The 15228-nt window shown below is 42.5% G+C and overlaps 1 protein-coding gene across 11 annotated transcripts in view; it reads left to right on the top strand.

Moving 5' to 3' along the window:
- The window catches only part of LOC117427978 (myocyte-specific enhancer factor 2A-like), a 100635-nt gene that overhangs the window by 42798 nt on the left and 42609 nt on the right, over window positions 1-15228 (top strand). For all 11 annotated transcript variants that reach the window (XM_058999197.1, XM_058999199.1, XM_058999196.1 and 8 more), the window contains 2 exons: window positions 1672-1853; window positions 9046-9249. In XM_058999197.1, the coding sequence (XP_058855180.1) occupies window positions 1800-1853; window positions 9046-9249 (258 nt within the window). In that variant the 5' untranslated portion in view covers window positions 1672-1799. The remainder of the gene's footprint in view (window positions 1-1671; window positions 1854-9045; window positions 9250-15228) is intronic.

Raw genomic sequence — 15228 nt, 5'->3', positions numbered from 1 at the left:
TGGCAGCGTGTAGTCGAGAAGCAGCGAGAAGCAGCCTCTTCGAGGTGTTAGTCTGTCTATGAACGCCAACAGCCTGTGCAGGGCGGGGATGTTCTGAATGGTGGCAAAATTAAATATGACGGAAAAAAATAATTCACAGGTGCATTCTGATGTGGTTTTCAGTAAATTCTGCGCTTGGGGGTGAGAATTTCCTTCAGTGTACTTTCCTTTCAGTGAACTCCCTTAAGGCTGACCTCATAATAATAATGATAATAATAATAATAATAATAAAATATGTATGTACAAAAAACCCTGCTGCTGCTTTTCATACTGTAATGAAGCTTCACTTTAATGTGATGTTTGGACTCTCCGGCTGCCCTTTAATCTTCCTCCCGCTTGGAAACACAGAGAATCCCTGTGGTTATATAAACTCTGCGTTGTTGCAGAGCAGCGTAGCTGGTTTGGAGTGGCACTGTAGTGTGAGAATCAGGGACTGCTCACTGCCTTGCTGTAGGGCAGGGATGATGGAAGTTTGGCTGTCCCTGTCATCCCTGTGCCTGGTCAGTGGATTAAATGAGGGGAACAGGTCTTCGGTGGTGACAGTCCAGTCATGGCTGTTTCATTACACAAGCGATGCGAAAGGGCACCTGAAAGGTCATGCATTGATCTGTAACGCTGAGATGAAGCGTTTCTCTAAGAAAGTAGGTACACCATTGCACACGTATACAACTAGCACCTCACACGCGCAGTGCAGTACCTGCAGTGCGACCAGGTTGTCTCTCACTTGGATTTGCTGGTGACCCGGTGCCCACTCTGCCCCCAACACCCTGCTAATGTATAAGTTTGTAGCCTCATCCTCCTGGCCAGCAGGGGGCGCTGCTGCTGGGGTCAGTATTGCTGCAGTTCTGTCTCCCAGACTGGTCAATGCTCATTTTGATCTGCGTTCAGATGAAGGGGGTGAACGGCTTTGGTTTTAAATGCCAGGCTTTATTAACCTTGCAGTGCGAGGTGTGATATTCCTTTTCTCTCAAGGGACTTCAGTCAAGTAATGAGTGTTGCTATGGTTGCGCCATCAGCATAATAATAATTATAATAATAATAATATCGATACTCATCAATATTTTAAACAGGCAAACCTTTTGCTTGCTACCTGTGTTCTTTTTCAAAGTTCAATAGTATTTTGCAGTAATGCATGGCATTAAAAGCTTATGGGAATCTTTTTTGTATTTTTTGGGCATGCTAGAGATTTTCAGTTTATAGGTAACAGATCTCATGCATTGCAGTTTTGCATAGCCTTTATTTATTTATTTCACTGGCTCTCATAATCCACGCGATGGCATTGCCGTTCTGGCTTTGAATTTTGATGAAGAACTGTTAGAATTGATATACCTTTTTGTATTACCTGTTTGCGTATTTCCAGAACAAGTTGTTTTATGTAACAAACAGTTGAGTCTGAAACCGAACTGCTGTCTGCGTCAGGTCTTGGGTTCCTCCCTCGCATGGGTCACTGCTGCTGCTGAGCTGCAGGTGGGAAGATTAAAAAGCACCCTGACTTGCATCCTTTCTAAATGTGCTGGGGAATGGAAATAAAAAGAAGAGCTCAGTAGCTTTGATGTGAATCAGTAACTAACACGCAGTACAGTACTAACTCTCTCTCTCTCTCTCTCTCTCTCTCTCTCTCTCTCTCTCTAGATCTTGGAGTGGTAAACTAGGACAGCCGAGAGGAGCGTGTACAATGTGCTAGGAGAGCGAAAACGGACAAGTTTGGGTGTTTTATTTCTGCTATAGTGGAGTGTCAGAGTGAAAGGAGGAAAGTGAAAATGGGGCGGAAGAAGATACAGATCACGCGGATCATGGACGAACGGAACAGACAGGTAGGAGGAGGAGGAGGAGGAGGAGGAGGAGGAGGCCTTCTGATACAATGAATCCCCCCCCGTGTCCTAACAGCACGGCCGTCATGCAGCCCCCTTTATTGAAGAGTTCAGGAAACTGACACAAACAGCAGCTGCCTGTTTCACTGCGATAGACCTTCACTGTACAGTGAGACGAGGTCATTGCTACTGCATTATAACAAGTTCAAGCTGCATGTTTTGTTTCAGTGAACACTTTGTGTAACTACATTCTGCTGGTGTTGGAGCACATTTACAAACTCTATCTTTACACAGCAGTGTGTTTTGTGGGTGTCGGTGTGCCACACCCAAACAGATCAATGGTTTTATTTTTCTTTTGTGTTTTTCACTGCTGTGTGTGAAGAAAGCCGTTTTATTTTTTTAAATGTCTGAATGGGTTCCATGTTGCTATGGCAATGACATGTTACAGATTCCAAGGGATCCTGTAACAATGCTAAGATCCAGTGGATTCAATCTAGTGGTTTATAATACCAGTGAGATCTCCTTCATTCAACCGGAGGCTGCTGTCAGAATTCTTATTACGTGTTCCTCGTTCCTATCAGAAACGTTACACAGCACTTTCTCCTCTCGCTGTGATTTTTTTTAAGTGTTTCTGATACTGAGTGATGGGTTCTCCATTTCTGTTTTATCTCCAGCATTGATTTGTTTTTTGTTCTTCCAATGCACTTCCCCTTGCGAAGGGATCGGTTTACTCCTGTCCCTCTGTACTGTGCTCTGCTTTCCCTGTGGTTCAGTCTGGCTGCTAATAATAACCTGGCACAGCCGGCGGCTTGTACCCTCTCATTACAAGGGCTGGGTCAGCAGGACATGCCCTTCTCTCTGCGTCCGTCGTGCCCGATAGAAACCACATAGGAATTAGGAGCTGTTTGTCACGACAGTCCTAGGCTTTCATTTGGATGGGACTGGACTTGGACAAACATCCATTAAAAGAAACTTACCCTACAATTGCTCTTCATATTCATGTTGGATTTTTTTTTCTGGCTTAAATAAGGCAAGCGAAATGCTTCTGTAAGGGTTCACTTTGGCACTTCTGTTTGTTTAAGATTTTTTTTTTTTTTTTAACAGTCATCAACACAGATACACCTGTCGGCTTTACCCTAACTATAATTCATTTAGCTACTGTTATATTACAGTTATTGCCTTTAGGAAATGCATAGTATAATATTGTCATAGAAACCGCGCTTTCACTAAAGTAGTGCTTTCCACTATAAAGCTTTACCACAGTAAGAGCAAAGTGTAGTAAGCATAGCAAAGGATAGGTAAGCGTAGGTACACCTGGCAAAGCCCAGAGAGGTATGCTAAAGCATATAAAAAAAAGGGTAAATACATGCATAGCGATGAAATTTTTTTTTTAACTTTGTGAAGCATTTTTTTTTAATTACTTGAACACCTCCCCCCACAAACACACACACACACACGTTCTATTTTTTGTGTGGGTAGTAATTTGCCGAAGTGAGAAGCACAGTCTACATGATGGTCTCATTATCGGTATGCCACCAGGTTTTGGGTGTGATCCAAATGAGATAGCAGGCAGGGACACATACTCTGCCAAGAGAACAGGGGTGATATGCTGTTTGTGCAACCTGTTTGAGCAAATCAGCTCCATTGAGTGACAGTCACAGGGCACGCTAACAGCAAGGGAGCCAGCATAGTTAACCCTTGAATCAAAATCTTACAAGAACAACCAAAAAAATAAAAATCTGTTTCTCAGTATCACACTGAATGCACCACTGTGTTTCTCGACCCTTCATTTTAGGTTCCCCTTATCAGAAATACTAGAAGAAACATGATGAGTTCAGTGACAAACGTTTTCGATGACTTCAGTTGGTTTCCCTTCAAGACCAATGCGGATTATAGATCATGGGTTTTATTCCTCATCCATCGTGTGGAACGTAGCCATTGTCAGCTAATAGATTCCATGAGGAGACCTATGAGTTAATATGGGTATGTTCCACACAATGTCTGATTCTGCTGGCAGTCAGTTTCATGAGAGCCTGACTGTCTGCTCTGATCTGTAGCCACACACAGTGTCTCGTGGGCCGTGTCTTGTTGCCGTCTCACTGCGGACTTGATTCTAATGTGCATCTGCACTCCCGTCGTATCATGAACTTCACGTTGAGATCTCTCTCTCTCGCTCTCTCTCTCTTTCTCTCTCTCTCTCTCCGGGGTACTCTCGTTACCCAGCGGAATAATAATGAGCCAGCGAGTCCCATTGTCGCGACAATTAGAATCTCTATCTGCGCGGCCGCACTGCAGGCAATTTTATATTCATGACATTAACTGAAAGAATACTTTAAGTGTTCTAATTAAATGCATTACGGCATTCCACATCGGCGCGTCTTCCTTCTTGCGTCATTAATAGAATTGCTTTCTTCCAAGAGGCCGTTGGAGGTTTGTAAATACAGGATCTATCAAGATGGATTGATTAGATTCAAGGTGGGGGAGGGGGGGGGTGGGACGGACATACTGTACAGTAAGTGAGGGCCTGCTGACATTTTAGTTTTTTTTATTTCTCTTGTCAGAGAACAAACTTTATTTAAACAATTTTTGGGGGAGGATAAACTGAATCCTGTCCTTTTTGAATGGGTTGCCCCTCCTAATTTAATACCATTGTTCAGTGCTTCCTACTTGGAAGGAGTCAGCATAATCAGGAGTTTTGTCATGTAAAATGATAATAAAAAACACATACCAGATGAAGGCAGACGTGTGTGTGTGTGTGTGTGCGTGTGTGTGTGTGTGTGTGTGCGCGTGTGTGTGCGTGTGTGTGTGTGCGCGTGCGTGTGTGTGTGTGCTCTTTTTGTTGAGATTGTGCAACACCTGTCATCGTAGAGCAGAGGAGGGCTGTTGGAATCAGTGAGTGTTTCTGTGCAGTCTGACATCATAATTGCAAACCTGTGTAGGAAAGAATATGAAAATAGTACCAGATGCCAAGAGAGCTCTAATTTACCAACTGCAGATCAGCAAGAGCATGCACAACACCTAGATATATCCATCTGACACGCACTGATGCTAGTAAAGAATCACCTGTCTGCGTTTGTGTGAGCTTGAAGAGGATGGATGCAGAGTCTCGATATTGAGGCAGGCGCAGCATGCACTTCTGAGTCTAATAAAACAAACGCAGTGCATAGTTCCTATCTGCATGTCAATGCTTTTCATATTGATCAGTATTAATAAGCGTGAATTAAAGTCATATCTACTATATATCAAATAGCTGTAATACATGGATGAGTAAAGACTGGGGACAGGGGAAGCTCAGTGTTCATAGAGCAACCAGTAACATGGAGCTGTGCTAAGAAGTGCTGCTTCTTTATTAAAACATAGTGAAACAATATTGCTCAATTCACATCCAGTAAGGTGGGTGTAGGTAATTGATTGTCAGGTTAACAATGCTAAATATTTTCAGTAAATGTAGATTGCTATCACAGAACACTGGAGTTATACGGTGGCCTAATTTTACACTGCGTGTTTGATGACTAATCTGTAGATTTTCATTTCTAATAATTTGCTCTGTATGTCATTGAGCGAGTTACTACTAGTAATTGCACAAGTCATTACAAGTTTAATGATTTATTTCAAGGCAGTGCTTTACCTCAGTTCCCCCTCGCTAGAGACTCAGATCGGCACACCACGCTCCCTGGATTAGCATGATCAGAGTTTAATGAAAATGCTACACACACAGTTGCAAGCAGTTAGAGAGAAATGCATTATTAGTATTTTTTAAATGAGCATGTAGTTTTTAACTAGTAAAAATAAGTATACTGTACAAGACTGCAATTTAAGAGGAAAGCTGCTGTGAATATATAGAATTTACATATTGCCCTGCACCGTAGTTTGCATAATAACTAAACAGTATGATAATAGTATCAAGGCTTTACATCAGTCCCTGCAGTATACATTTCTATAGACAGTAATCAGCTGGTGCGCGGCTTGGGCTGGAGCCAGGGGGCCTGGGCTCAAGAGCCAGCTGGGCCCCTTGTCTGCTCCCGCTTAGTTTCATTTTAGTTCTTTCATTCTCAAGCAGAACGTAGATGGGGGAAACAGAACAGAACCTACCATCATTTAGTGCTTGTCTCCCTAAGTCCCCAGCGATCAGCTTGCTTTGCTTCCCAATAGGAGATTCGAGATTTGATATCTCAATCTGAACCACTCACTTACTGACAGTTGTTATCGGGGACGTAACCTTTGACAGGCACCTATTTTTGAGTTCAGCGAAGACGTATCGATCCTCAACAGGAACACTTGTTTAAAGTTTTCCGTGGGATTTATTTAGGCTAGATGAGATGTTTTAACATCTCAACCAGATCAATAGTAAGTATTTAATATGCTGTGCTTTGTCTTCTAAAAGATTTGGCATTTGGAATACTGATGGTGTGCCTTTGCAATCTGGTGTGATCACAATCATGTTCACAGTGCTGTTTCGAATTGCCTTGCAACTGAGCCTGGACCGTCTGGTTGGGTTGGACTGGAATAGCAGGTGGAACTGTGATAACTGATGATGTGCTACGAGTAAAGAATCTCTCTCTCCCATGTTCTCATGACTCAAGATAGAAGTACTTCCAGTCTAGCGCTGACCAATGCTAAACATCTCAAAGCTAGTTCTGTGGTTATGTGGGAAATTCTGAGTTCAAATAAACCCTTGAGCTTCTCAGAACATCCCTGCTTGGGAGAGAATCGCATGATTTAATAAATTTAATCCTGCAAAGATAAAAAGAAGAAAAGAGCCTGTGTTTGCTAGTTTTGGAACTTCCAAGCATGTTCTCCCAGCTATAAATAGTTAAAAACAGGAACAGAATGACTGTATAGTTAAATAAGCCCTTGAATTCTCGTGGGCATGATGTCATTCTTATACTGTATATGTGTACAACAACAGACGAATGTTGCTTTTAAGAAAAATAAACAACCTCTTATATAATTCCAGTTGAAAATTGAGAAGAGAGATGGTTGGTAGAGCACTAAGAGCAGAAGCATTCAACACTCTATATTGCTGGAGTGGGGGGAGTAGCTGTGATGAGAGCAGAGTGGGCTGTGTGGTCTCTGTCCAGCTTGAGACCCACATGCCTTCCTGAAGCCAGGCAAAGTGTCTGCGGAGATCTTTCTGGGATTGCAGCACTATAATCTTGTCCAAAGAGCTCTGGAAGACCTTCGCTCCAGCGTCAGTTATTCCCCATTTGCCAGCACAGTGGGATTGCTGTTGCCGGGTTACCAGGGGCATAAGTGTCGAGGGGGAATGGAACCAAACCTGTGACTGCAGTACAAACCATCCACCTTAATCGTCCCCTCCCTTCAGTGGGATTCCTGCTGAAAGGAGAGATCTCAGCAGTCATAAAACAATAATAATAATAATAATAATAAAAAATCGGAATGTTCTGTTGTGTTAATAACGTCCTGCACGGCAGAGCTGTGTTCCAGCCTAATAAACAATGTGAAAGATGAAGAATAGGACACATATTGCATAGAGGAGGAGGAGGAGGGGGAGGCAGGCATCCTGGGCCTCTCCGACAGTAGTTCATTTGTGCTGAAACAGTACGTAGTCAGCCCTAATAAAAGCTAGAAGAGCGTCATTCTGTGGATGAGGGACAGTTTGGGAAGAAAAGCACAATACTATCTGTCTTAGAGTAGCTCATTATTCTCAGAGTACCACTTGGATGCAAAGTGGAGCTCGCTGCTAAGGGCTGATTGACGTCAATGCTCCGCTGCGGTGGGTTCCTGTAGCACTTCGGATGATCTCAGTCTCACGCGCACACACAAGCAGGTTTTTCTTTCTTTTTTTTTTAAGTTTTCAAACTTCACGAAGAAGCCTCCAGCTTCCAGAATGGAGGTCATGCAAATTGAAGTGAATTAAATGAAGTGTGGAATTGAACCTGTCAATAATACAAGCGGGTTGTGGAGCACCGTTCTGTGCCCTCGTCACTGGAACATTTTATCAGAAAACGGCAAGCTAGAGTCTTAGGTCAGTTACACTCTTTGCATTACATCACTTCCGCGCCGTTTAGTTCATAGTCACAGCTTCCTGTTGTCAGGGCAGGAAGCTAAAGAGCAACTTTGAAGGAGAAACAATTTTTAAAATCATTCTTGACAGAAATTCAAAGTACCTTCAGCTCAAAATCTTTCTTGTGTTTATTATTCTCTCTTTTCATTCAAAATACTTTGTTCTGAGAATTCAGCTGTTGATTTTTTTTTTCGTTTCTTGATTTTGATAGAAATGTCAAACACCATTCAGTTTCTGACCTCGTTTCAAAAAACTTCTAGCAGTGCCGTAACAAACACTGTTACCCTGAGCCTTCACTTGCTTTAACGCAGCATTCTTTGGGAATTAGCATACTGTACTTGGATGAGACCGTAGCCATTTATTTACACCAGTTTTTTGTTTAATACCTACTTTTCCCTTTGGGTCTGAAGCCAACCATGTTGTATAGTGGTTAGGCGCAGACAGTTGGGTAGAGAATTTTAAATCCTAATCTCATATTCCTGTTGCACTTTCTGATGCGCTGAAGCGTCTGTTTTCAGAATTGGGAATTGATTTTAAAAAGGAATTGGAATTGATAAACAGGAATTGAGCCCGACCCCTGCTTGCATGTCTTGAAGGAGTCTCCCAGGGTAGGAGTTAGCCGTTCGATTCTTTTTCATTAAAGAGCAAGCCCACGATACAGCGTTGATTATTACAAGAACACACTGGTTGTGCCTTTTAAAACTCATAGATCAAGATCACTGTAGATCAAGGTGGCAGCTGACTGTGACCAGTTACACAGCAGCATGACAGTCAGTGCCAGCTCAACACATTATCCCTGTCTCACACTCCGCATTCTTAGACGTGATGCTAGTTTACTATATGAAGATGTTCAGCCTCAATTTTAATGAGACCCAGCCATAGACAGACCTTTTTAATGCTGCCACCGTAAGTGCTTATTCAGTTGGACAGGGACACCTGGACACTTTCTGCTGGGCAGGGACCCATTCACTGCATTCAGTCATTTGTTATTACCCAAGAGCTCAGTCATTCAGTTCTGTAGTAGGAATCACACTGGTATCTCAGAATTCAAACTGTTTTTGTTGCTGTTTGTTCCTGCTCTCCGCCAGCTCTAGACTGTGCTTGTATTTTTTAATGTCTTTAGTAATTATTATAGTGTAGTATTCTCTTACAATCTCTCTCTTGCAGGTGACGTTTACGAAGAGGAAGTTTGGGTTAATGAAGAAGGCTTATGAACTGAGCGTTCTGTGTGACTGTGAGATCGCTCTGATCATTTTTAACAGTTCGAACAAACTCTTTCAGTATGCAAGCACTGACATGGACAAAGTCCTACTGAAGTACACAGAGTACAACGAGCCACACGAGAGCAGGACCAACTCCGACATCGTGGAGGTAAGAGACTGGCTTTTAACAAGCAGTGTGCCCCTTCACAGAAATATCTGCCTTCTGGGAATATGTTCAGTGACTCCTGGCTTGCACATGTGATGCAGCACTGTTCTTCCCATCCGTGTCAGATAAAGCAGACTACACTGAAGAAATGGGATGGCAATGCAGTACTGTACTCCAGTGCTTGATAGAGTTGTCATTAGCATGCTGTGAAGTTTTACCTAGTTGCCATTAAAAAGGGATCCTTCTCATTAAATGTAATGGTGAATGGAGGGGCTGTACAGTCAGACCTGCTAAGTGTTGGTGTGTTCCTACTTGCTGAGGGCTAATGCACCTCCACGTGTTTTAATGGTCAGAGTCATTGGCTGTAACAGAAGTCCCGCTCTGGTTCATCAGTTCAGTTGCAGCACAGGTCAGTGGGAAGTGTTCTAATGTTGTTTCCATCCCATGGCCGCTCAGGGGTTGTGATCCGCATCATAATCAGTTCATTTGCCTCAGCCCAGTACCCAATAGTCACCAGATACCTAAGCCCTCACTAACCTGCTTTACTGCCATGAGGCTGGACCTGGCGCTGCATTCTCTGAGGTATGCTGGCAGGGCTTAGTGTGGTTTACTTTCCTGTTGATAAGTCGTGGTGGTGGTGGTGGTCAGTCTGTCGTGTTATCTAGTGGGCACTAAGTTCATCACCCAGAATAATAACAAGCAGCACTGTTCCCATCCCTGGAACAGACACAGACACAGACACAGACACAGACACAGGCACGTCACTCACTCCCACACACTCACACATCACTCACACATACACACACACACTCGCACACTCACACACACACACATATACACACACTCACACGTCACTCACACACTCACACATACACACACACACTCTCACACTCACACGTCACTCACACACTCACACATACACACACACTCGCACACTCACACATCACTCACACACACACACTTGCACACTCACACACACACACATATACACACACTCACACACTCACACGTCACTCACACACATTCACTCACACACTCACACACACAGTAGCAGAACAAAACATCTGTTCAATCATTTGCAACCAAACTTGTTGCCAAAAGCGTCACTGGGGTGGTGACTACAATCTTTTAATGGATCCTAATACCTTTCAGTGACGCACTTGTGGTTTTAGAGAATACTCGACCCTTTCTAAAGCTGGAGTGTCGTCTTTGTTAAAACAAACAAAAACTGTCATTTGGCACAAAAAAGGCGAAACTGATTCTTCTGGGTTTATTAATATATGTTTTTTTTATATATATAATATGAAAGATATTTGCGAGGATGCTATTATTAGAATTCAGAAATTACATGTGGATCATTTTTTTTTTTTTTTAATAAAGGTATGGCAATTGACCTGTCAGCTATGGAAGTCCTGACAGCATCGTGTTGGGAGGGTTATTATTTCCCCTCTGTTTATGATCCGTCAGTTAGTACTGTTGCATAAAACACACAAGAAAGATCAGACCTTCCTAGTGTCTTGAGAGCTCTCCAGTTGGTTATACTGCACTCAGCATTGCTTTTGCCTTGCTTTGTGTTATTGTTTGATGTTGCTGTAGCTGCATTACAGTACCTTCTCATCGGCGCTTCAGACAGCACGCTGCAGACCCCTTGCCCTCCACATCCATCTGTGGCCCTCCATTTGGAACCGAGCCCCACCTGCATTAACAACATATGCCTGCACTGCGTTGTGGCTTACATCACAGCATCACCGTGTTTGTATTTGCTGAAAGCCCAGGGAGGCCTCCTGACACATGCTGTTTACTTGTGGTTGGTTTTCTGTAGAAATGAACTCAACAGAAACTCCTTGAAACTTGTACCTCATTTTTAAAACGTTCCGAAGGGTTTTTACAGACCAGGGAGCCTTGTGCTGTTGTTTAGTTTCCCTGTGATAATGTACTGTAGCTGGAAGAGCAGATTCTAATGGTGTTTGTGTGTTCCGTTCTGTTCCGAGCAGATTCTAATGGTGTTTGTGTGTTCCGTTCCATTCCGTTCCGTTCCGTTCCGAGCAGATTCTAATGGTGATTGTGTGTTCCATTCCGTTCCGTTCTGTTCCGAGCAGATTCTAATGGTGTTTGTGTGTTCCGTTCCATTCCGTTCCGTTCCGTTCCGTTCCGAGCAGATTCTAATGGTGATTGTGTGTTCCATTCCGTTCCGTTCTGTTCCAAGCAGATTCTAATGGTGTTTGTGTGTTCCGTTCTGAGCAGATTCTAATGGTGTTTGTGTATTCCGTTCCGTTCCCCTCATGGATTCGCTTGCCGTGTCTGAAGACGAACCTCTCTTTCAGCTGTGTTTACATGTTGCAATTTCATTTGAACACTTCGACTTTTTAAGTTAATGCTTGTGACAGTTTATATATAGGCCTATGGTTCTTGAAGCTTTTTAGTGTTGACGGTTGTTTTAAGAGATAAGACAACTTGTTCACCCCATCAGTGACAACACAGGCAAAAGCACGTTTCCCCATGTTCCCTCTGTGGAAAGCAGTGAAGGGCCAGGCTTGCTGTCTGGCAGGGGCAGCACAGTCAGGGCTGGTGCTGTGCTTCCCCACGTAGCCTTCCTTCCCATTCACAGAGGCACAGCTCTCTGTGCACTCGGGAACAATGAGGGTCTGTTCATGCTTCTCCAAACAGCAGCACCCCAGATACCCGCTTCAGAGAAGGGTTATGAGTCAGCCAGCAGGGCAGAACTAACAGGCAGGCAAAGCTTGTTGCACTTCTCATTAACGAAACAGACACAGATTGGGTGTGGGTATAATGTATATGATGCCAGCCCAGCCCCCTGGCTCCACACCATGTGGGAAAAATCCCAGCTCTGATCTAACTGTAATACTCCGCATGACAGCTATTAGAAAGAACAGCAATAAAGTGCCTGGGCAAGATTGAGTACAATGGCTCCATAGAAGATTTGTATGATGCTGTTTTTTATTTAATTATGGCTGATGGTAATGTCTGTTTTTTGTTGAGGAGATATCCCTGTGGGCTTTCTCCAGGCTTGGAAGAAGAAGATTCTGTACCTTTATGTGATGGAGTTAATGGATTTGCTGTAAGACTTAGGGTGCAGACATTACCAATGGATGACAGCACTGATGTATTTTGACATATATCATTAACAAACAGCTTTGCCTTATAATGCCAGCCTGCATGCACAGAGCCACAGTGGACTGAACAGAGAGCATGACATCTTTCATTGACTTCACTTCTGGTTTTACATTATTCTTAACAGACAAAAATAATAAAGTAAAAAGACAATCAAAAATTATAATAATACGATTCTGAATAGCACTAAAGAGATTTCAGATATCCCTGGATCTCATTTAACATAATACCAAAAAAAAAAAAAGAACAATAGTTTGTATCTCATGCCTTGTTTAAAGACAGCACCCCTCCCTTCATGGCTGCATACGCTTCTGTTCCATGCGAGCTGACAAATCAAAGGTCACATTCCAACTCGGTTGTACCATCTGTGGTTCCAGGGCTGGCCCTGCAGATGGAGTGCTGTCCACAGATGGCCCTGCCTAAGGCACAGCTCGATAACCTGCGCGGAGCTCACCGTATGTCTTGGTTTTTGGATTGCGATTGGGAGGAACACAGAGAAGTTAAACACTGCTGAATGGGCAGGGACTATATCTCTTTGTAGAGCACACCTGGGGTGACAGGTGAACTCTTGCGTGTGATGTCCTGTCCTCTTCCCCTCCGGGTAGCGCACCATGATTAAAACGTGGTGTGATTCCATCTGCGTCTCGGGTCCGAGGGCTACGTTTTACTGGAAGATTGTAGTTACCAAACAACAGTGCATGAGTGGCAGATGCAGTTTCCTCTGTCTCAAGCAGCCGACTGAGTGTTTAAAGTGGGGCAGTAACAGGCTACTTGGCTGGTTGCCTAATCATTCATCTTTTGGAGCTGTTTTCTATTGAATCAGCACCGCGTTCGTACAGTTTTATTGCAGAATGCGATCCATATAAAGACACACCTTTCTATTCAATGTATTTATACAGTCTTGAATCCACCTGTTTGGCTTCGTTAATATTAGACGTCCTCGTTTCTACAGAGTTACACACACTACTGTTTGTTTTCATTTGCTTTTCTGGCTGATCTGTGCTCAAGTGGAATGAAAGCATGCATGGCTCTTCCCGTTGTCTGTGCACAAAGCCGTGTTGCTCTACACAAATTTAAACTTGATGTTATTTCAGTAGCATGCCTGCAAGTTGCAAATAACCCTACTGATATGCAAAATGGTATGCATCTCGGTTTACTGGCACTTTCTTTTGGAAAGAGTTTTTTCCTGTGTTAAACTACTAGAACAAACAAAGCAGGAGCTGAAACAGGCTAGGGCGGCAACGAAGGGTACATTTTGACCAGCAATGGTTCAGAACACATTACCGAAGGAAGGTTAGAACGTTCAATGGTACTAATTTGCATAATTTACTGGTGACATCACCATAGCTACTTGTTTATATTTGATTGAAAATCCTATTATTTTACAGGTAATCCATATAAATGGAATAAAACATTCACATGTAGTTTAAAAATCTGTTATAGAACAGTAATTCTGTTTTTATAATTTGAAATAAAAATACACGTTGTTTATGTACATGTAATATATATATATACAGTAAGCTTGCATTGCAGCAGCACCAACTGCAGCGGACTGAGGCAAAACTAAGCTTTATTTAACAGTCACCGTTCTAAGCAGGTTATCAGTCACAGTCACATTTTACTACTACTAAAAATATTACTAATAATAATACTACTACTAATAATATGAATTTACTCTTGTCAAGTGACCCCGGAGATTGGTTGTGCCTCCATGATACATCAATAGTTGCTTGCACAGTTTGCATTCAACACGGCAGTGGCACCATATAGAGTTGCTATGCATAAGGATCAGGTAGTGGATTTTAATACAACAACTTGTGTTTATATAGTATGCATTATACAAATCAAAAGATTTAATTTTGCATGTGAGTGACATTTGATTTTATAGTATTCACATTGTCAAACGGTTTCTGTTAATAGAGAAAAAAAACAAACAAACAAAAAAGAAAACACCATACAGTGCGTGAATACCACCTGAGGATCCTTTTGAAGGTTTAAAACTACCTTCGAATTCCTAAGGAACAAACCTTCAAACCTTCAAACACAGCCCTAAAATGGGCAAATTCACCCCTCAGCTAACAGCTAATGTCGAGTGCAGTTTGGGTGTTGTACCATAAACCACAGGCATGCCGTGTGATTTACTAGTTTTTATTTTTCTAGGCAGCAATCCTGTACCTGTTCTTCTTTCTATCAACATGTTGAAGTAAAATGTAATTTCATCTTTAATGTGGAATGCTTAGCAGTAGCACGTATTGACCTTTTACTTTTACTTCGGTTTAAGTGGCAGCATATTTGAGAGACACGCTGTGCAGTGCGGTGCCCTGATCTAATCAGCCGAACTACAATTTTACATTCCAGCTCCATTGCTCTGCCTCTGCAAAGAGATGCCAGCGTGGATTTGTTTTTGTTTCGCTGGCGGTTTGCTGTTTGATTTGCATCAGCTTTTTCATTGGGGTCTTGCAGGACTGCAGACAGTCACTCACACATAGCTCTAACATTTACATAACATGAATAATGGTTCAGAGTAGGTGCAAACCAATAACTAATAAAACAAGTCAGTTTGCAAATACTAGCAAGGCTCTTAAAAGCAGTGGACCCCTTATAAAATATTCCTATAGTAGAAGCATAGCAAAGTGTAATAAAGCACAGTGAGGCACACCATGCTAAACTATGGTAAAAGCATAGTAAACTGTAAAATTTACAGTGCAAATTTACCTTCGTAAAAAATGTGTGGGACAAACCTTTAATAACTTAATGTGTGTAGTCATCTGGAGCCATGGAGGATTATTCGAAATATAAATATTAATAAGGGTAATTGTTTGCCTTCTTCAAGAAGCACTATTGTGGTAT

This window comes from Acipenser ruthenus, chromosome 24 (genome assembly GCF_902713425.1).
Source record: "Acipenser ruthenus chromosome 24, fAciRut3.2 maternal haplotype, whole genome shotgun sequence".
In the NCBI taxonomy this organism is placed as follows: domain Eukaryota; kingdom Metazoa; phylum Chordata; class Actinopteri; order Acipenseriformes; family Acipenseridae; genus Acipenser; species Acipenser ruthenus.
The sequence above is the reverse complement of the archived record's forward strand: the minus strand, read 5'-3'. Positions and strand labels throughout refer to the sequence as shown.